Below are 24,026 nucleotides of genomic sequence, written 5' to 3' on the forward strand. Positions count from 1 at the left end.
AATAATGTATGCAATATTTAGTCAATTTACAAAAATAGAAAGACAAATTTTTTTTAGTATCATCTTCATATGATTTGTTGAACATCAAAATTTTCTCAAATGCATTTGTGTTGTTGTATCAGCAAAATACTGATATTACAAAAATTTAATAAGCTTAATGTTTTCATATCTGAATTATAACTATAAGCATATTAATTTTCTTCCTCGCCCTACCCCCAAATCTGCTACTCCAAAGTCAGAAAGCTTGTAGAGCTTTATAAGCCATTACTGCATACTGATGGGTGGGACTAATACAATTTCAAGGAACTGTCAAGGAACTGTTAGATATTTTCCCAATACTGAGATTCAATAGCTTCAGAGCAGAATCCACAGGGGTTTGGCTAGTCCAATTCGCTAATTCCATTTTATGGTGTGTGTGTGTGTGTGTGTGTGATTTATTCATCTTTGGATATAACAACTTTATTACTAATCTTCTGGAATAATTTCCTTCCAGAAAAATGTTCATTGCTTACAGATGACCTTTCTTCACTTGATCTTAGCCAAAAGGCCGAGAAGCGATACAGATGACCTTTCTTTATTTCATTCGTGAACTAAAAATTTAGAGAAATCTCATGACTTTTGTTCAAGCAAAAAGAAAACCCAATCAGAACTGAAGATGACCATTTAAACAACTCAAGCCAACCAACATGACCAGTATTTTTTCTGTCACATGCTAAAATTAAAATTCTGGTGAAAGAAGGTAAGAGAACATCAAAACTTTATAGTATTTTTATTCTTTGTTTTACTTAAAGGTCATCTTCAAATGGTTTAGAAGTCCCTCCTACCACCCCCAGAACAAAAACAAAAAATCTGGTGTAAGACTTCTGGGATGGGGCCCCCAGATGACTAGGTCAATTAAGCGTCTGCCTTCAGTTTAGGACATGATCCCAGGATACTGGCACAGAGAGCCAAATTGGGTTCCCTGCTCATCAATGAGCCTGTTCCTCCCTTTCTCTCTACCCCTCCTCTCTGCTTGTGCTCTCTCTCTCAAATAAATAAATTTTTAAAAAAATATTAAAAGATTTATGGCACAAATTAGGCATCTAGTTGTATCAAATCTTAGTAAAATTTTCCTAGGGTATTCCATTTATTGACAGACCTATAGCATTTCACTTAAACATCCAAAACCCGGTCACGGGCAAGCCTTACAGAATTTTCACAGAAAAGGAGTATTATATTACTTAAATTAGAATGATTTGAAGTCCACAAACTAGAAAACTGGTCTGAATGCTAAACTGTCTTGGCCACTAGGCCCACTCTGTTCTCCTTTGCAGACATGATATAGCTCTGTTCTGCAGTTCCTGGAGAGCAGGGAAATAAGCACCAGAGTTGTATGACAGCTAAGGGTAGGTTCTAAAGTCAGTACTGCTTGGATTTGTAGCCTAATTCTATCAATTTCCTAGCTGTGCTACCTTGGGTGCTTTTTATACTCCACTTTCTTATCTAGAAAATGAGGATATGGACAGTACCTAGCTTATGTGGTTACTACAAAAACCAAATGAGGTAGTTTATGTGGTAAAATGTAAAGACTGTAGACTTTGGCTCTCAGATTATTACTATTCATCTATGTATTTTCTGCCACACTTACCATGGTGCCTTGCATAGAGCAGGCGATCAACAAATGTGTTAAAAAGAAATACTACCCAAGTTTTCAGACATAAAATTACTTTGATTCATGATCTTCATTTGCAAAACTAACAGAGCTATGTCATGCTATTAGGGTAGTTAGTGAAGAAACCAGACTGTAAGAAAATATAAAGAAAAACTAAGGTAAGGATGATATTCATGGTAGGAATTTCAGTCAAATGAGGATCTTCTGAGAGATTAAATAGGTCACTTGTATCCAATAGCTAGCTACTTTGCATGTTACCTAGAAATAAAGACATGGTTGCCCTACCTTCAATATGACTGAACTGTAATCTTGGAACTGGCTTACAAAAGGATTCAGTTATTTTTATTATTTGTTTATTTATGTATTTATTTACTTTTCAGTGTAACAGAATTCATATGCACCACACCCAGTGCTCCATGCAATACGTGTCCTCCATAATACCCACCACCAAGCTCCCCTAACCTCCCACTCCCCACCGCTTCAGTTATTTTTAACAAATGAAACGAAACTTATCCTAAGAATGATTTAGATGCTATTCTGTACTCAATGGGAGATACCATCAATGTCTAGGAAACTTGACATCTCTGACACAGACTTTAAAAACTTCCAATTTTGAATAATGCTAACATTAGACAATGCCTTAAAATTCAGTAGGTATCTACAAATAAACCTATCCTCAAGTCTCCAAGCCTGGTAGAGAATAACAAGCAAATTTTCAGTCTAGTGCTCACTTGACTCTATGAGTCATGACATAAGAGTGCTAATAACTTTTTTATTTTTTAACTTTATTTATTTCAGAGACAGCCAGCAAGCAAGCGCAAGCATGAGCAGGGGGAGGGAGAAACAAACTCCCTGCTGAGTGGGGAGCCCAGTATCGCAGGACCCTGGGATTATGACCTGAGCGGAAGGCAGACACTTAACCGACTGAGTCACCCACGCGCCCTGAGAGTGCCAATTCTTCTAGTGTTTTATTTCTTAGGACTCCTACTGGTAATAATATAGTAAGTGTATAAAAACTTCTGAAATTATGAAAGTGTTCAAAATTACTTATAAATCTGTACTAATATGATTTTTATATACTTAATAGTAAGTTAGTGTCTGTGAAAGATAACCAAGTTAGAAAAGAATGATGGTACTTACAATGCCAAGTCCCTTCCCCCTCACCCCCTAAAGCCATTTAAAAATAAGTTGACTTAATTTTATCAGTGGGGTTAATAGTTATTAAGTTGTAATTTTATAGATGATTACAGAAAGACTGATAAACTCAAAATTTTAATTTCAATACAAATTCAATACAAATTCCCCAAATACTAATAGTATGCCCTAATATATATAATATATAATATAGTTCTTTGAACTATAAGCGAAATAGTTATAATGTGTATCTTTATAGCAAGTCAGTTTAACCTCTCTTCTGTTTCTTCGCTTGTAAAATATGATAATATCACTTACCTCATAAAATTGTTAAGAATTAGATAATTTATGTAAAACAGAGTTGGGCACACAAAATTAAGTACTAAATAAATGTCAGTTACTAAGATTTTTATTGTTCTTTTCCCATTAAGGTTTGCTCAAAAAAATTATAAAATGTTTTTGCTGCAATTACTGAAACATCAACAACCAGAAATGCTACCAGCAAAGCTGCTGGAACTGGGCGACTCTGATTCTGCTTACAATTAAAATGTAGATCTGTATAGCCGCTACACATTATTTATTTTTTAAGATAAAAGCTCTTAAAGAAAGACTATGAACAGGGTAAAGAAGTTAATGTAACCCTAGCTCCAGCCTTTACACAAGTTCTCAAGTGATCTAAAGTAAACCTCAGAAAATTACCATTAAAGAATGTCAGAGGAATTTTAAATATATAAAAAAGAATGAGGGCAAAAAGCATGGAAGTGAGGTAATGGAAAATGCAGATGTAATTTTGGCTGAAGAAAAAGCTGGGGCTAGCTGCCATTTGGTTAGAGCTCATTCTCGGGATTCAAAAGAAAGTGAACATGCTTTATTGCTGTTTCAGAATACAATATATAATCCAGTGAGAAGGAGGTAAAGTACTCCACGGTGTACAGGATCTACAAATCAAATCAAAGAAAGGAAAAGGGAATAAAAGTCTTAAAATACCAAAAGCCAGTGACATTTTTTGACCATTAGACATTTTTGAGACCCAGTGTTAGAGCCTTTTATACATTTACGCAAGTAAAACTCTACCAAAGGAGAAGGGGAAAACTCGTTCATTTCCCCAGAGCTCCAGACAGCTTTGGATTTTGTAAAAATTATCTGAATAAAAATGTGAATAAAAACCTAGTATTTTTGAAAAATATTTGTACACAAGTTAGTAGAAATTTCTATAACTAAAATGAAATAGGGGTGCCTGGATGGCTCAGTCGGCTAAGTGTCTACCTTCGGCTCAGGTCATGATCCCAGTCCTGGGATTGAGTCCCACATTGGGCTCCTTGCTCAGTGGGGAGCCTGCTTCTCCCTCTCCACCTGACAGCCACTTGCCCTGCTTGTGCTCTCTCTCTCTGACACAAGTAAATAAATAAAATCTTTTAAAGAATTAAAAAAAAATAAAGTAAAATAAAGAACTGTATCACAGGGTGCCTGGGTGGCTCAGGGGGCCTTTGTCTTCAGCTCAGGTCATGATCTCAGGGTTCTGGGATCCAGTCCCGCATCAGGCTCTCTGCTCAGCGGGGAGTCTGCTTCCTCCTCTCCCTCTCTGCCTGCCTCTTTGCCTACTTGTAATCTGTCAAATAAATAAATAAAATCTTAAAAAAAAAAAAGAACTGTATCATACTAAGAGATCAAGGCAGGTGAAAACCACTGAAAAATAAAAGAGGATCAGATAAAATCAGAAAATCATTGTAAGTTTAGGCATGCTTTCTTTAAACACTTCATTAGGTGCAAAAGAGGACACCGCTAACAAGGCCTGGCAATGAAATGTACTACTTCTACGACAAAGAACAGAGGAGCGATTTTTCACAAGGTAATGATGCAATCTAAGCCTCTGGTATTAAAGAGATGTTAAATTCCATAAGGATGGGGACAAAGTTCATTTTGTGGCACCATACATAATGCTGAGCAGAGACTGGCTGCCCGGTCCATATACTGAAAGAAAACTGGGGTGGGTAGGAAGCTGATAAACAAAACTGCCTCATAAATAAATCTTTTGTATTTAAAACAAATAAAATTACTAGAACAATGACAAGGGCCCAGAAGGGATCATTAATTCAACCAATAAATAAGTGCATACTTTTTGTTCTAAATGCTGAAGATAAAGCCTTGAACCAAGAGATAAGAACTTACATTGCCAAAGGAGAGAAAGATGAATGAAATACAAAATAAAATGGTGCTTTTGAGAATCAAGAATGGAGGGGACACTACATTACAGAAGATTATAAGGATAGCTTTTCTTTTCTCAAAAAAAATAAAAGGTCTATTATGAAAATCAAACAAGTCAAAAATTAAGTGTGTGTGATGCGGGGAGGGAATCTTACAAGAGTAAGAGGAGTCACACCTAGACACATCAAAACAACATACTGATGTACTACAGAAAGGTAGGAGATTTTACAGAACCTTCTTTGCTTCTACTTGAGCAAAAGCAATAAATTAACCACAATAATTATTTCTATTGTTTTATTTCTGCTTGCTTTCTTTCCCAGAAAATATCCTAAGCTTGTTAAGCTACGGTCTTTTCCTCAAACTACACAAATAAAGTAGAAATGAGGCTAGGATATGCACACGAAAGAATATTTATGTTTCATACAACTAAAATTTTCATTTTTGCACAACATTCTACATTTTTCTCTCCAGCAAAGCAGAACGTCCCACACGAAATTCTTCAATAAGCCCCTTAAGATTTTTATCCAATGACAAGAACAAATGAGTACTGTTAATAATTTTCAGATTTAAAGCAATAATTCTCATATAAAACAATTTTTTCCTTGAGATTTGCCAAACTATTCCTCTCCAGAAATACTGCATCCTTATTCTAAGAATTTTTCACTATATTGTCCAGGCTGACTAATTTTTACCTTGAATGCAAACCAACAGAAGAGACAATTTTTCAAGGGATGATGAGTTGAAAGCCAAGAAAATATTTTAACTTCTTATAATTTAATCCACATTGAAGTTAGATAAATTTGACAGTATCAAAATAAGAGTTTTCTCAGCATATCAACTGCCACCTCCTTTTTAAAGCTTCTCTAAGAATGGTTGGTTTTGGTCATAATGCTTCGAAGCAATAACATCATTAAGTTTGGATCCCCTCTCATCAACAAACATGATTTGCCTTTACCTTTTCTCTTTTTCTTTCTGTTGATACACTCTTTCCATAAGAACCTTTGCAACATAACAGATAAAGGGTAGCATTATGCAAATTCTGTATACTGAGGAGGGATAGTTAAATAGGAGCTACCAGTATGTATAATGAGTACAATCTTTCAAACATCTTTAAGTCAGGTTTTTTTTCCCCTTAAGATTTTATTTATTTATTTATTTATTTATTTGAGAGAGGGAGAGCAAGCGAGTGTACAACCAGGAGGAGCAGCAGGCAGAGGGAGAGGGAGAAGCAGTTCTCCCCGCTGAGTAGGGAACCCAATGCAGGGCTCGATCCCAGGACCCTGGGATCATGGCCTGAGCCAAAGGCAGAGGCTTAACTGAGTGAGCTACCCAGGTCCTTTTAGGGCAAGTTCTGTTCTATCCAAAAGCATCTTGTAAACATTGACCTTTGGGGCAACTGCACTAAGCCTAGTTTCCTAAGAGTAGGAAAGGATTCTGAAAACAAGACAACTTAAATATAAAAACCACAGTCATTAATTTTAAATTAGAATAAAATATGAAAAAAGCAAATATTAACAAGACATAAGCTGTTGTTTAGTCTTCATTCTTTAAAACACTTCAGTATTAAACATCAGCAATGAAAAAACAAACCAGTTGACTAAATATTAAATCAAGCAGTGAAGAAATTGTATAAATTGAAAATGTCTCTTATTTTCTTAGAAAAAGTATGTATGGTTTGAATGATGGAATACATTTAATCTCAAGGTCTGCTGTACCACAAACTGCCTCCACATTAAAAGGATTATTTTCAAGATGGAAACAAACTTAGTCATAATAACTTACCTAACAAACATTAAGTTTTCCTTTTTCCCATCTACCAAAAGTTTGCGTTGGTGGTATAGTGGTGAGCATAGCTGCCTTCCATCTACCAAAAGTTTATATTGCCAAATGTTCCACAATTATCTCACAGTCTCAGATGTTTATTTACAAAGCAAAGGGATGAACATCACATGGAGACTACCAACACATAAAATTATGTAGATGCTAAAGAGTATGTTCTCTATTTTAACTTCAGTTCCTTGTTGTTTTTTCCACTTTTGGTTTCTAATTCTTGGATAACTCTTAGAAACATCAATCTCATTTCACTAGGCAACATGAGAATTGGAGAAGAATTCCAGTAAAACCCCCAGGTTTTCAGTGCCATGGATATATAATGCCATACCACCTCACTGGTAGACTAAGTGAGGAGATAAGACAGGTTTAGAGGAAGGAGGAAGGATGACGAAGTCACTCCTAAACATGCTGAATTAGTTACCTATAGAGATCTCATTCAGTCGGTATTTGAGTGCAAATACCTCATCTAAAATGCTTCTAGGCACTGGTAATTGCTAGACAGCTGGATGTGCCAGAAGTGCTAGGCTAGGTTTGGGAGCCACTGAATTACAGAAGTCTCAATGAGACCACTCCAGGGAGTACAGCGTAAATAAAAGCAGTGGCCTGAGACTTTCAGAAGAATAGATTTAAGAAAAACAGAGAAATAGGAGTCAATATAACAAAAGCCAGAAATGTAGAAGGTAAACCAAGAGAATGGTTGCTACTACTGGAAAATTTCAGTAAGTTAAGTATCTGCTATCAACCTCACAAAATTAATATGAGGCTTGAGAAATACCTATCAAACATTTCAACTAGGAAATCAATGGTGGCCCTACTGGGAACATAGCAAGAAAAAGAGAAAGGATTAGGGACTTTTTTTTTTGATAGATTTTATTTATTTGATAGAGACATCACAAGTAGGCAGAGAGGGGGAAGCAGGCTCCCCACTGAGCAAAGAGCCCGATACGGGGCTTGATCCCAGGACCCCGAGATCATGACCTGAGCCGAAGGCAGAAGCTTAACCCACTGAGCCACCCAGGCACCCCGGAATAGGGTGCTTTTTAATAGCTTAGGTATAAAGTGAAGAAGAATTACATGGTAATGGTGAGAAGGAAGAGTCTGGAACATGAGAACATAGAAAATGGAAGTAAACTGAAAAGAGAAGTCAATCACTGGAGACCAAACTGAAGATACAGGCAAGATAATGGTTCTAATATTTTCTCCAAATCAACTTCTGCACCTCAATATTTGCCTCATTAGCTTTAACTCACAGGAATAATCACTGTGTTTGTTGCTGGTACCAAAGCTGGGAGAAAGTAAGTACACTCTCTAAAAGACAACAACCTTCCCAGTTCCCCCTAAAATCCCGTCACACTAGTGGTTTGCTCCCTTCTCTTTCTTTCCTCTCTATGTGCATGGCAGGGCAAAAATGTATGCACATGCATAGACAACTTCAAATTCTGTACCAAAGTCTCTGCTGTGGAAAAATGTAAAGCAAACTCCTGACCTAGACATCATGGCACCAAGATTTATATTCATTTGCTTATTTTCAACAAAAAAGAACCTTAATTTCCTTTTCTAAAAAATATAAATTGCAGAATTTGAGGAAAACATTTCAATGAGAAACAAATAAAATCATAGAATCAGTCAATTTTGGAATGAGAACTTAACAGGGACAGTTGGAAAGATGACAGATCAAGACTTCAGAATGCAGATCAATCAAGAACTTGGTTTTACGACTATAAGCCATGCCTTCCACCTTATGGACCTTAATTTTCTAAATCATAAAGTAAGTGAATTAGAAGAAATCACCATGGTCCCATCCAGCCTAAAGAAGAGCATGATTCAGGTCCTTCGTGTGCTATTTCCAGGTAAAGAGAACCAAGGCTCAAAGAAGACAATTCAATGACTTGAAATGTTAGTAGTCCAGAAGAGTCATTTTGGAATTGAGGGCTGCTGATTCTCAGTCTAATGTTCTTTAAGTTATGTTCTTACAGAGTAAGAAGATATTGATGATTTTTAAAAAATCTTCTCTCCTCCTTACTGCCAATGACATTTTCAAGAATGGGCACAACCAAGGCCATGGTGAAAAGCGAAGCACATGAAGAAAGTCTCTCCTAACGTCTAGCTTAGAGCCTCTCTGATAGAGTCATGTGTACTATAGCCCTGCAATGTTGATCAAAGAAACAGCATAGTATTCTGGTATGTAGTGGCCATTATCCATGCTATGCTTGGGATACTCTGCCTTCAATCAGAATGCACAACACTTAAGTGGGTAGGAGAAGAATCAATGAAACAAGATGGGATTGGGAGGGAGACAAACCATAAGTGACTCAATCTTACGAAACAAACTGAGGGTTGCTGGGGGGAGGGGGGTTGGGAGAAGGGGGGGTGGGGTTATGGACATTGGGGAGGGTATGTGCTTTGGTGAGTGCTGTGAAGTGTGTAAACCTGGCGATTCACAGACCTGTACCCCTGGGGATAAAAATACATGTTTACCAAAAAAAAAAAAAAAAAAAAGAGAGAGAGAGAGAGAGAATGCACAACACTGCCCATTTTCACTGGAATCCTGTCATGTCCTACATGGTTCTAGTGAGTTCTACTTTTCTGTGAAAAACTAAGACTGATGCTCTATTACAGCGGAATCAGAGTATAATCAATTGCCTCTGTCTCTACTTGGTTTTCTAGTTGTGGGCATCATAAAGAGTTCAAAGATAACACTGAGACATTTAAATAAATAATGGATTTTCAATTACTTTCAAAAACAGTTACTGTGAAACCCAGTGTGAGTAATTACATGAAGACAATGGAGACAGAGGACAAAAGGATACTAGAAAGAAACAACTCTATGATTTGATTACTCTCTGCACAGGATCAAGCCAATTTATCTTAATATATGCTAAGCATCTTATCACATAGAGTATTTTCTGTATTTAAATTTACATATACATTTTAAAATGTGCAGTTTGAGACTTTTCATTGAAACAGAAAACAAAGCATTATTCCTTTTTTGTTGAAAATAATCTTGTAATATTATTGGTTAAATACTTCCTGGAATTTATAAACACTGTAAAATACACACAAGGAGATAAATTCTTAGTGAAATGATATATAAAATACATACTTGGTTGTCTCAGCACCTAGCTAAATTTTCACAGCTAAAATAACTTATTCCCCAGGAAAACAACAATACCAACATTCACTACGACTGCTTTTCACAATTTACCCTAAGAGATCTGCCAACTATATACATATAACTATATATATATATATATATTCATGATATTGAAAATAAATTCAATAAACCTTTTGATAAACTTCTTTAATTAATGTTAAATGTTTTGTGGTATTAAACTTCACTGCACACTCTCATTCTTTAAAAGCATTACGAAAAGAGCTAAAATGTATTATTTTTCCATGGTCCATCTTTACGAAAAATGATACTATGAAAAACCTTAAGGGCAAAAGCTAATTTAATACGAAAATACATCCCAGGTAACAAGGTAACATATTTCTTTTTTTAACTTAACAATCTTACAGTGATTTCTTTAAAGGATATACACACATTTTTAAAGTACCTTGGATTTTATATAAATTACTGATTAATCAAGACAGAACAGCTGGGCATAATGAACACACAGTGATATTACTCACCTAAATAGGGAATGCAAGGCGTCATCTTTAAGCTACTTATATAGTCTCTTAGCCTTTTGTAATTATCTTCTTTACTCATTACATATTCTAATTTTTCAAAGGTAGTTTTGTCTTTTCGACTTAGTAACTAAAAAATAAACAGAAAAGTCTAAGTTATTCCCAAATTCCATTTTATTATATTAAATAATTGAAGCTGTCTTTACTATAAATTTAAATTTCAGAGTTATACCATCTTCAATTATACTCTGGTAGTGTATAAAAAAAAACAAAATCAGACATGTCTATTATAAACCCAGAGGTGCCTGGGTGGTGCAGTCAGTCAAGTGACCAGCTCTTAGATTTTAGCTCAGATCATGATCTCAGCACCATGAGATCAAGCCCTGCATCAGGCTCTGTGCTCAGCGCAGTCTGCTGGAGATTTTTCTCTTCCTATCCCTGTGCTCTTCCCACTCATGCTCTCCATCTCTAAAAAAAAAATACGTAAATCTTTAAAAAAGGGCGGGGGGGGGGACCAAATCCACTATTTAAAAATTATAATATCCTTTGTATGTACACAAAATCATTAACTAAGCAGTAAATTAGCTTCTCATCTTCACTATTTTGTTCTTTAATTTTTTAAGATTTTATTTATTTGACCGAGAGAGAGAGGAGAGCACAAGCAGGGGGAGCAGCAGGCAGAGGGAGAAGCAGGCTCCCTGCTGAGCAAGGAGCCTGATGCCATGCAGGGCTTGATCCCAGGACCCCAGGATCATAACCGGAGCTGAAGGCAGACGCTTAACCAACTGAGTCACCCAGGCACCCTTCATTATTTTAAATGGTTGAACGATTTTGTTGATCACTTTCCTAAGTTAAAATAATTACATATTCATATCCAGCTCAAATGTCCAAATACTTTATTTAATACACTGTCCCCTGCCTCTTCAAAGATTAAGATTATTCTTGCATAATCATTAAGAGATAAATACTGAATTTTGTGTTTCAGTAACAATCTTTCTTCACTAGTCCTAACAATAACCATAAAACTTGATTCACACTTTGGGATTTTTAACAAGACACTTTTTCTTTGATCCTGCTGATCAGTGCTACTTCACATAGTTGATGAACAATCAACTGCACTGTTTTAGGAAGCTTATGCGGGTAGATTTGCAGTGACTGTCCTTTGAGGAAAACGGAGTCAATCTAGGGGAATAAAAGAGAAGTAAGGTCAATTACCCAAAACAGTATTAACTACTTGTTATTTTTTGTGTTTTTGATTTTAGCCATTCTGACAGGTGTTAAAGTGATACCTCACTGTGGTTTTAATTTGCATTTCCCCAATGAATAGTGATGTTGAGCACCTTTTCATGTTGGTCATCTGCATGTCTTCTTTGGAAAAAGGTCTATTCAGGTCCTCTGCCCATTTTCAAATTTGATGTTTTTTTGGTGTTGAGTTGTGTAAGTTCTTTATGTATTTTGGATATTAACTCCTTAGATATATAATTTATAAATATATCCTCCCATTCAATACACTGTCTTTTTATTTTGATGATGCATAGAAACCTTTTATTTCGGTGTAGTCCAAAAAATTTAATTTTGTATTTGTTTCCCTTGCCAAGGAGACATTATCTAGAAAAGTATTCCTACAGCTGATGCAAAAGAAATAACTGCCTATATTTTCTTCTAGGAATTTTATGGTTTCACATCTCACATTTAATTAATTTTGAGTTTATTTTTGTGTATGGTGTAAGAAAGTGGTACAATTTTATTCTTTTGCATGTAGCTGTCCAGTTTTCCCAATACCAGTTGTTGAAGAGACTATCTTTTTTCCCACTGTAGATTCTTGCCTCCTCTGTCATAAATTAATTGACCACACAAACACAGGCTTATTTCTGGACTCTTCTGTTCCATTATCTATCTGCCTATTTTTGTGCCAGTAACATACTGTTTTGATTACTACAGCTTTGTAGTATATCTTGAAATCTGGGGTAGTGATGCCTCCAGCTTTGTTCTTCTTTTTCAAGAATGCTTTGACTATCTGGGGTCTTTTGTGGTTCTATACAAATTTAAGGACTATTCTAATTCTGTCAAGGATGCTACTGGTATTTTGTGTTTGCAAGGATATGGAGAAAAAGGAATCCTCATGCACTATTAGTGGGAATGTAAATTGGTGCAGCCACTGTGGAACATGGTATGAAAGTTCCTCAAAATATTAACAGTCAAATTGGGGAGGGTATGTGCTATGGTGAGTGCTGTGAAGTATGTAAACCTGGCAATTCACATACCTATACCCCGGGGGTTAAAATATATGTTTACAAAAAATAAAAAATTTTTTAAAAGAGAATAAAAAATATTAACAGTTAAATTATCGTATGATCCAGTAATTCCACTACTGGGCATTAAACCAATGAAAATGAAAAAAATAATTTGAAAACATATATGCACTCCTTAAACATGTTTATTGCAGCATTATTTACAGTAGTTGAATATGAAAGCAACCCAAAGTTCCTCGACAGATGAATGGATAAAGAAGATGTGGTGTGTGTGTGTATGTGTGTGTGTGTGTGTGTGTGTAAATAAAATGAGTTCTTACCATCTGCAACAACATGGATGGACCCAGAGAGTATAACGCTAAGTGAAATAAATCAAATAAGAGAAAGACAAAGTATCATATGATTTCACTCACATGTGGAATTTAAGAAACTAAACAAATAAAGGAAAAAAGAGACCATACAAACAAAAACCCTGAAAAACCAAAACCAGACTCTTCAACATAGAGAACAAACTAGGGGTTGCTAGAGGGGAAATGGATGGGTGAAATAGAAGGAATTAAGAGAACAGTTATCCTTGGGAGAAGGGGGTGTGATTATGGACATTGGGGAGGGTATGTGCTTTGGTGAGTGCTGTGAAGTGTGTAAACCTGGTGATTCACAGACCTGTACCCCTGGGGATAAAAATATATGTTTATAAAAAATAAAAAATTTAAAAATAAAAAAAGAAGAAGAAGAAAAAAAAAAATTAAAAAAATTTAAAAAAAATTTAAAAAAAGAGAACAGTTATCTTGATGAGCACTGAGGAATGTATAGAACTGTGGAGTCATTATATTGTACATCTGAAACATTTTAATGTTAAAACTGTTATGTTAATTATCCTTGAGTTAAGAAAGGGTATTTTAAAAATATTAATGAAAAAATTCAGAGAGTATATTTTTAAGTATTTCAAAGACTCTGGAAAAAAATATTTTTTTCTTTAAATATATGAAGTTCCTATTTCATTGTGATGTAATAAACTCCACTTTATGTCATAAAATGTTATTTTTTAGGATACAAAATATGTCCACCTATAAAATGCTCATCTAATTCTATAAGGGTAACAGAAAATCTGAAGATTTAGAGATAAGGAGACAGATTCAAAGTTGATCACAGGATTAGCAAGAAGCAGAACATACTAATACTCTCTTAGTCATCCACCCACAAAGACATCCTGTTTTTCAGTTTCTCAGTCTGGTTCTGGAGATAAAGACAATTCTGATGCCAAATGCACACTCTTTTATATAGAGTATTACAAAGAGTACAACTGGGATTCACATTGGAATTTATTTTTTCATGGGCTCCAAGAGGCAGATTATTTTCAGATAATCTCTACCAGAAATATATCTGAGCAGTATTCCTCCTTCTTCAAAACAAAATATTTTAAGGAGTCTTTTGTTTTCATATTTTAGACAGATAGCCCACAGTCTAAAACAGCAGTTGCATAATCTTCTGCTTGGCCCAGCTTCAAAATACTTGATTAGCATTTTCAAGATCAGGCACAAATCTCTGCTGTTACCTGGAAGGCCAACCATCCCTCTTCTCCCGCCTAACAGAGTATTTGGATATGGAAAATATGGTGATGTGATGTAGCAGGGTAACAGTAAACCTGTTCCTTTTTTCTTAAATCAATCATTCCAAAACTTTGGTACAGAATCAGGAGAAACGCAGCTGATTTTGCCACATCTGAAACACAGAACTCTGGTAAAGAACTACATGGTCTAGTGTGTATAAAAAGGGAGTGCCTAGTTGGCTCAGTTGGTTAAGCACCTGCCTTGGGCTCAGGTCATAAGGTCCCAGGATGAAGCCCTGCATCCAGCTCCCTGCTCAGTGGGGAGTCTGCTTTTCCTTCTCCCTCTGCCCCTCCCCCCTGCTCATGCTCTCTCTTGCTCTCTCTCTCTCAAATAAATAAAATCTTTTTTTTTTCAAATCAATAAAATCTTAAAAAAATAATACGTATAAAAATAACTTATATTTGGAATTTTCATAATAATCGATAGCCAGACTAAAAGGATTCAATCTGGTGTGGGACCATAGAGCCTTCTTTCAGGAAGACTATAGGAAAAGCATGGACAAAAGAATTAATTAGATGTTAAAATAAGGTGTTTGCAGTGGTATCTCAGAAACTCGTCCAATGCCCCCAAAGCTATTATCTACGAAGTCCTGATTTTTTTTTTCTGCTTTTCAAATCTTTTTCTGACATTACTAATGTTATCCCTACGATTTACTTCACTATACTCTTCCCACCAAAAAAGGGGAAAACAAAGTGGTTCTCAACTGCATGCTTTAGGTACTACACTCTTCCTCTGGCGAGGAGCATGACAACCAGGGGGAAAAGCTCTTCACATGTTCATTGATGCATGAATGTGGGAACTTCAAAATGTTCTTGGCCAGATCTCTACACCATGTTACCATAAGAAATCCACTTTGGGGAAAATGGATGAACCCCTAATTCATGTCAGTCACCATAAAAAAATATAAGATTCCCAGATCACCTCTTATCACCTTGATTTGTATCCCCATACATATGTACAAATGTGTTCATTTGCATAAATAATTTATCTTGAACCTTGGATGCAGGTTAATTATAACCTTCTGTTCATGACACTCAATTATCATTAGTCTCTGATATGGCTTTCCTGTTAAACTCATTTATTCTTAAATTTCCTAACAAACACATACGCATCTATTTTCCTAAGAACCACACATCATTAACACATCTACATATGAGCTCCTTCTATATCTAAATCCCTTGACATTTTTTTTTTTTAAAGATTTTCTTTATTGAGAGAGATCACAAGCAGGGGTAGGGAGAACCCCATGTGGGGCTCAATCAGGACCTCGAGATCACAACCTGAGCCAAAGACAGATGCTCACCCAACTGAGCCACCCAGGCACTCCCCTTAACTGTAAGTATCCAATAATCTCCTTCCTAAATTTTGCCTATCATTCTCTTAAATTTTATTTGATTTTTGACTGAACAATATCATGCTATTTTTAATCTTTGGATTTACTTATTCAATGTTCTGACACTGAAGTTCCACCAATAATGTTACGTGTGGCTGTAGTTCACTCATTTTCACCGCTTCCCTATATATATATATCTTCTTCTCTGAAGTACTATCATTTTCTATTTTTCTTTTTTTTAATTTTGCTTTCTAAGAGATTTCTTTATATATATATATTCCAGATATAAATTCTTGATCAGTTACAACTGCTTCACATTATTTTCCCCCATTCTGGGGCTGCTTTTCAGTCTTCTTTAAAATATGCTTTGATGAAGAGAATTCTTCCTTTAATGTGGTAAAAAATTTTCATCTTTTCTTTCACTGTTTGAGGTTTTTGTATCTTATCTGAAACACCTTTACAGATTCCAAGATAGAATCTATTCATACCAAGCCAGAGAGATATTAAGCTATTTTTCTCTTCTAAAAGCTTCCACATTTTTCATTCCACATGTAAGGCTTTAACTCATCTAACAAAGACTTTAATTTTTCCCCCAAACTAATAATCAATTTCCTGGCTCCATTAACAAACAGACCCTCATTTCTCCACTGATTTATAATGCCATCACTATCATATATCAGAATTCTATAAAAGCAATTATCTATTTTGGGGTTCTTTCTTCTGTTCCACTGGTTGACATGTCTATACCTGCACTAACCGTACATTACCAAAATAATACATCTTGGTATCTATTAGGGCTGTGTCAAAGTCTTCAACCTCATTTTCTCCTTCAGAAATAAATTGGCTATCCTGACCCTTTACATTTCCATGTAAATTTTATAAGCAATCTTGTCCTGGAAGGGGACTTTGATTCAAGGTGCATGTATCTCTACATACATTTGGGGGAAACTGGCATCTTTAAGATTTCCTATCCATGACTAAGGGATATTGTTCCATCTATTTAGTTCTTCTTTAATAACTTCCTGTGAAGTTTTATAGTTTTTTGCATATACATCTTACATATATTTAAGGGCTGATACTATAAATACATGGCAAAGAAAAAGAACCCAGCCCTCAGCCTTGGAAAAACAAACCTGTAAGGAAGAAGCTGATCAGCTAGATCACCTGTCATGGTCTACTCTGGACCGGCCACTCTGGGATCACTCTGGGGATGACTGAGCAATGTTCCATGGACTATACATGGTCAAGATTTAAACCAAAGGTGAATTATTCTGAGATCGTTATTTGAAAAAACGTCTTGCATATATTATCCCATATATTGTTTGCTGTTGTGTTTCTTTTTTTTTTGAAGATTTTATTTATTTATTTGAGAGACAGAGATCACCAGGTAGGCAGAGAAGCAGGCAGAGAGAGAGGAGGAAGCAGGCTCACCACTGAGCAGAGAGCCCGATGCGGGCCTCGATGCGGGGCTCGATCCTAGGACCCTGGGATCATAACCTAGGCCGAAAGCAGAGGCTTTAACCCACTGAGCCACCCAGGCGCCCCTGCTATTGTGTTTCTTTTACTGATACTGTAAAAGGTGTCCTTTCAAGTGGTATTTTCAAATTGTTTCAAATACAACTGGTTTTGTATACTGTTTGTATATTCAGTTACTGTAATAAACTGTTTTTTTTAAAAATTGTGGTAAAATATACATAACATTCACCATTTTAACCATTTTCAAGTGTACACTTTAGTGGCATTAAGTACATTCACCTTATCAACCAACCATCACCACCAACCATGCATGGTCAGAACTCTTTTTATCTTCTCAAACTGAAATTCCACACCCACTGGACAATAACTCCCATTTCTTCCTCCTTTGGGCCCCTAGCAACCATCTTCTACATTCTCTCTCTATGAATCTGACTATTCTTGGTACCTGGTATATACAGAATCAGACAGTAGCTGTCCTTTTATGTCTGGCTAATTTCTCTTAGTGTAATGTCTTTAAGATTCATGCATGGTGTGACGTGTCAGAATTCTATTCCTTTTTAATGCTAAATAATATTCCATTCTATGGGTATGCATTGTGTATATCTATTCATCTGCTGATGGATGTTTAGGCCATTTACACTTTTCCAACTGGACCTCCTGGGTCTCACGGTCCATCCTCTGCAAAAGCTCCATTCTTAATCTTTTCTTTAATCACTCTTCCTTCTTTTGTAACATGAGCCTAGATTTGAGTTGGGTGCAATCCTGGCTCCTTGCTTTTCACAATTTTCTCCCAACATCCTCCAGCTTCTACTAAGTTCAAGCACTAGATCAGTGCTGTCTGATCAAATTTTGTAATGAAAATGATCTCTGTCTGTGCTGCCCAATACAATGACCACTAGCCACAGGACTACTGAGTACTGGCAACATGGCTGGTATGAATGAGGAACTAAATTTTAAATTTAATGATCTAAATACCCACATGTGGCTAATGGCTACCATACTGGACGGACAGCACTAGATTGTAACACTTATGTTTCTATCATCAATAGAGCTACTAATCATTTTCCTCATTGTATCTTAAAGGTGTTAGTAGTTGGAGAAAGAGTCCGTGAACCACCATGATTTCCATATTTTGGTGACTGTAATTTTCACATAGATGACACTCTTACTACATGGAATCTAAGTTCCTTGACTTCACTTCCCTTCAATGATCCCCTACCTTCTACCACTCTGTCTCTACTCCCTTGGTTATCCTGAATCCAAAGAGAACTGACTGCACCAGACTTTCCAATCCAGTTACCAATGCTACTTTTTCACTCTTCCTTCTCTCTTTTACTGGGTTTCAATTCCTTACCTTACTAAAACAACTTTGTACATTTACCCACTTTCTCTCTTGTGTTATCCCTGACCCCAACACGGAATAAACAGTCCCTGAAAAATTCCAACACTGGTTAAATACAATTCTCAGCACTATTCCAGACTTAATGCTGAACACCTGAACCTGTCTGGAGAATACATGACTTCGCTGACTGGTTTCACCTTTAATTTATGACCAAAAATCTCAATCATAAGGCCTACCATACCAAACCCACCCTATTTCCCTAGTTAATTCATTCTCACACTCTTCTAATAAGATGACTTTCATCTGTTCTTCTTTCTTCAAACCTCTAACACCTCTCCCCCACCACTCTCAATCAGTGACTCTGCTTTACATGTCTTAAGAAACAAGTATCAGAGGAATTTCTATAGAATCTCACCACCACAGCTACCAACTTACCTGCATGTGTAACCAAATGCATTCCCTTCTCTCCTGTTAAAATGGATAAACTGTTTCTTTTTTTTTTTTTTTAAAGATTTTATTTATTTATTTGACAGAGATCACAAGTAGGCATAGAGGCATAGTGGCAGGCAGAGAGAGAGAGGAGGAAGCAGGCTCCCCTCCAAGCAGAGAGCCCGATGCGGGACTCGATCCCAGGAACCCTGAGATCATGACCTGAGCCGAAGGCAGCGGCTTAACCCACTGAGCCACCCAGGCGCCCGGATAAACTGTTTCTGCTCCACTCCAGAACCAGATCAATTCCCTCCTGCCTGATTAAGGATATTGTTAGAGTAACTTCTTGCTCTCCTACCATTTTTCTATTAGGTCACTGCATCAGCATACAAACATACTGTCATGGACCTCATTTCCAAAAACAAAACAAAATTTGGTCTTACATCCCCCTCTAGCTGTCAGATTTCTCTGCAGCACCTCAACCCCTGCCCTTTACAACAAAATTCCTCAAATGCATTTTCTTTATTTGCTATCTCGTATTTTTCTCCACATTCTCTCAAATCCAATCAGTTTTTGGTCCACCACTATACTGAAACCACTCTTGGCAAGGTTGCCAATCCTCTTCAACTGCCCATATCCAGTGCTCATGTCAAGGTTCTCACCTAATTCAACTTACTAGCAGCATATGACATGGGGGATCACTTTTTTTTTTTTTTTTTTTTTAAGAATTTATTTACTGTCGGAGGCAGGCCCCTGGCCAGGGCGGCCTCCGCCATTAAAAGATGGCACCTGGCTAGTTGCCAGGTTAGGATTGCCTCGTGAGACTAAGCAGAACGCCCAAAGAGGAAGTAAACAGCATTGGTTGCTAGCGAAGTTGTTCGTTTAGGTGCACAGCCTGATTCGCTCCCTCCTGTACCCTGCTCACTGATTGGTCATGTAAGCGTATATAAGTGTGTAGACTTGCGGAAATGAGAAGAGAGAGAAGATGCATCCGAACTGGGGCGTCTTGTCGTCCTTGTGCGCCGAGGGCGATAATTTACTTATCTGACAGAGAGAGAAAGAGGGAGCAGCAGGCAGAAGGAGAGGGAGAAGCAGGCTAGCCGAGCATGAAGGCTGATGTGGGGCTTGATCCCAGGACCCTGGGATAATGACCTGAGCTAAAGGCAGACGTTTAATGACTGAGCCACCCAGGCTCCCCATGATCACTCTTCCTTGAAAACAGTTTCATTACCTGACTGTGGAAAACTCCCACTGTAATATGTCCTTTGCTGAGTCCTCATTTTTCCAATCTAAATCTTGGGCGGCTTCCAGGGCTCTTCATCTGTACTTATAATTCAGGTGATCCTTATCTGGCCTCATGTTTTAAATAATACCATTATGCTGATGATCAAAAAAATGTACCTCTAGCCCTAACTCCTCCCTTAAACTTGTACACCTGACTCTGACCTTACAGTTGCACATGGATATTTATCAGCCAACTCAAACTTGGTATGTGTAAGAAGAGAACCTCCCTGCCCCACCACCAACACACTCCTTCCCTATACCCCCAGAATATCAGTAAACAGCATCTCCATTGTTTGATTTGATGCGACCTCTCTGGACTCACTCATCTCTTACCATCAACTACCCCATAGCTTACTCCATTCTCTCAACACTGACTGCCCTGCTATTCTTTGAATGTGAGCAGGGCCTTTGTACTGGCTATCACGTCTGCTTGAAATTTTCTTCTCCCAGATTTCCACACAAATGGTTCTCTCAGGTCTTCCAGCTCTCGAGGCAACTGTCATGGAACAGAGACTCTCTTACCACATACAATTAGCCCTTGAACAATATGGATCTGAACTCCGTGGGTCCACTTATACGTGAATTTTTTTACAGCGGAGTACTGTAAATACATATTCTCTTATGATTTTCTTCTTCTTCTTTTAAGTGTTAACTTCTTTTAAGTGTTAACTTAAAAGAAGAAAATGCCGGCTTCAAAAAAAAAAAAGAGTATAAACTAATTTAAAGATCCTTATCTATTTTAATATTAACCTTACTAAGAACTACAGAAGAAATAAATACATCTTTATTTCTAACAGGAAGTCTAGCCCTTTCATTAACTAAGAAGATGACTTACCGCCCATGTTTTAGTCAACCTGAAGATTGGGGCACTCTGTAAGCCAGAAACCACCGCCATAAGTGCATGAAGGTTATTCAGCTCATACAGCTTCTGAAATTTAAGAAAAAAGGGAGGAGAGAGGAGAAATAGTAAGGATAACTTTAGATTAACAAATAAAATTTAGGCAACTTGTAGTGTTCTAGTACTTCTTACTCTCATCAGTGAAATTTGTCTCTGGAGTACCCATTATGTTTACAGTAAGTTGATTTTGGCCCACAACAGAACCTCCATGTTCTAACCTGGCATTGTCCCCAAGCTCTGGGAACAAATCTACCTCTGGTTCAATAATGTATTAAGAAAACCAGTATGAAGCTTACCCAGTATGATCATGCACCCCAGTTTCTAGTAAGGAGTCTCCTTCCTTATACTGAAATACTAAGCCTCCACCTTATGATCTCAGTTTCAAGAAAGGATCCTGATCTAGTTTCCTACTCTGCCCTCATAATTCCAGGGTTATGGTTCAAACCTGCTTTCCATAGTCCTTATTTCCTGCTTCCTTCTGCCTGAATCCTCTGAACCTTTGTTCTTCAACTCTCCACTTGCTTCCCAATACTTGACCTTGCTTTTTTTAGTCTCCCTACAGAACTCCTCTCTAATATTAGGTTCTGACAGTTTGCCAAGAGAGCTGCTTGACATTTAATGCTATTTTCCCTAATTTCCTCATACTTCCACATAGTTACATCTTAATGGTCCTATCTGAAAAATCATTTAGAATGGTCCTTGCCCACCACCAAGAGATTCCAAAGCAAAAATGCCTGTTTTGAACATTAGTGCAAGGACAGGGAAGGGTTCTGTTTCTCTGGAGATCTCTGACCAATATATCACCTTAACTCAGGTCTCAAAGAATTCCCATAAAGTTTCAAGGAATATGAACTCAACAGACTCAATTTTTTTTAAAAATGGAAAACAAGGGGCGCCTGGGTGGCTCAGTTGGTTAAGCATCTGCCTTCAGCTCAGGTCATGATCCCAGAGTCCTGGGATCAAGTCCCGCTTTGGGCTCCCCATCTCCCTCTCCTTCTGCCTGCCATTCTGCTACTTGCACTCTTCCTCTCTCTGTGTCAAATGAATATTTTTTTTTAAAGATTTTATTTATTTATTTGACAGAGAGAGATCACAAGTAGGCAGAGAGGCAGGCAGAGAGAGAGAGAGGAGGAAGCAGACTCCCTGCTGAGCAGAGAGCCCGATGCGGGACTCGATCCCAGGACCCTGAGATCATGACCTGAGCCGAAGGCAGCGGCTTAACCCACTGAGCCACCCAGGCACCCTCAAATGAATATTTTTAAAAAATAAATAAAAATAAAAGCTTAAGCAAATTAAAAAATGGGAAATGAAAAAACATAAGAAATAAGAATTCACAAATGGAGAACATCAAGTATAGGCCTCAGTGAAATGAAGATTAAATGAAGATATTATCTAGAATGCAACATAAAAGTTTTTTTAAAAATGTGAAACAAAGAGACATGAAATGTAGAGAAAAAAGGCCAACATTTATCTAGTCAGAGATGCAGAAGATGATAAAAGGGTTGGTAGAAACAGTATCTGAGAGATAATGGCAGATTATTCTCTCAGATTACTGAAAAGATGTTAGTTCTTAGGGTCAGGAAGCTCAAGGAATCCTAAGCAGAGTAAAGAACAAAAAGCAAGTACAAAAAACTGTAAGTCTAGAATCGTACTTTTTTAAAGATTTTATTTCCTTTTTTTTGGAGAGAGAGCAGGAGCAGAGGGGAGAGGAAGAAGCAGGTACCCCACTGAGCAGGAAGCCCAATATAGGGCTCCCTGAGCTGAAGGCATACACTTAACTGACTGAGCCATCCAGGCACCACTAGAATAGCCTTTTTTAAGAACAAGGAAACACAAAGAGACTTCTAGGTTAAATAAAATAAAGATCACTTTAACAAAGAATTTTTAAAAATGGTGTCAGATGCTCAACATCACTAATTATTAGGGAAATGCAAATCAAAGCCACAATGAGATATCCTCTCATACTGCTGATTGGCTAATATTAAAAAAAAAAAAAAGAAAGAAAGAAAAAAACCTCAGAAAATAACAAGCACTGGCAAGTATGTTGGGGAAACACCGCTCATACACTGCTGGTGGGACTATAAATGGATGCAGCCACTATGGAAAGCATTGTGGAGGTTTCTCAAAGATTTAAAAACAGAACTACCATATGATCCAGCAATTCTGTTTGTGGGTTATTTACCCAAAGAAAATGAGAACACCAATTCAGAGAGATATATGCACCCCTATGTTCACTGCAGCCCTACTTACAATAGACAAGGTTTGGAAGCAACCAAGTACCCACTGATAGATAAACAGATAAAGAAGCTGTGGTATATATGATACAATGCAGTATTACTCAGCCATAAAAAAGAATGAAATCTTGCCATTTGTGATTATCTTGTTGGATCTAGATGGTATTATGCTAAGTGAAATAAATCAGACACAGAAAGACAAATAGAGTATGACTTTACTTAAATGTGGAATCTAAAAAACGATATAAATGAACAAACAAAACAGAAACAGATTTATAGAAAATAAGCTGTCGGTTATCAGAGGGAAGGGTTTGGGGAATGGACAAAACAGGCAAAGGGGATTGAGAGGTACAAACTTCCAGTCCTAAAATAAGTACATCATGGGAATGTGATGTACAATATAGGAAATATTGAAAAAATTATTGTAATAATTTTGTATGGTAGCTAGACTTATCATTAAGATAATTTCATAATGGGGCGCCTGGGTGGCTCAGTGGGTTAAGCTGCTGCCTTCGCCTCAGGTCATGATCTCAGCGTCCTGGGATCAAGTCCCGCATCGAGCTCTCTGCTCAGCAAGGAGCCTGCTTCCCTCTCTCTCTCTCTCTGCCTGCCTCTCAATTTATTCTCTGTCAAATAAATAAATAAAATGTTAAAAAAAAAGATAATTTCATAAAGTATAAAATCACTGATTCACTATTATGCACACCTGAAACAG

General features: G+C 37.0%; 1 protein-coding gene across 4 annotated transcripts in view; it reads right to left on the minus strand.

The window, feature by feature from the left end:
- The window catches only part of RALGPS2 (Ral GEF with PH domain and SH3 binding motif 2), a 158,340-nt gene that overhangs the window by 66,098 nt on the left and 68,216 nt on the right, over window positions 1-24,026 (minus strand). For all 4 annotated transcript variants that reach the window (XM_082704089.1, XM_082704088.1, XM_082704091.1 and 1 more), the window contains 2 exons: window positions 21,015-21,107; window positions 10,457-10,583 (listed from right to left, as the gene is read on the minus strand). In XM_082704089.1, the coding sequence (XP_082560215.1) occupies window positions 10,457-10,583; window positions 21,015-21,107 (220 nt within the window). The remainder of the gene's footprint in view (window positions 1-10,456; window positions 10,584-21,014; window positions 21,108-24,026) is intronic.

The sequence above is a fragment of the Mustela nivalis genome (genome assembly GCF_964662115.1).
Source record: "Mustela nivalis genome assembly, chromosome: 16".
NCBI classification, from domain to species: domain Eukaryota; kingdom Metazoa; phylum Chordata; class Mammalia; order Carnivora; family Mustelidae; genus Mustela; species Mustela nivalis.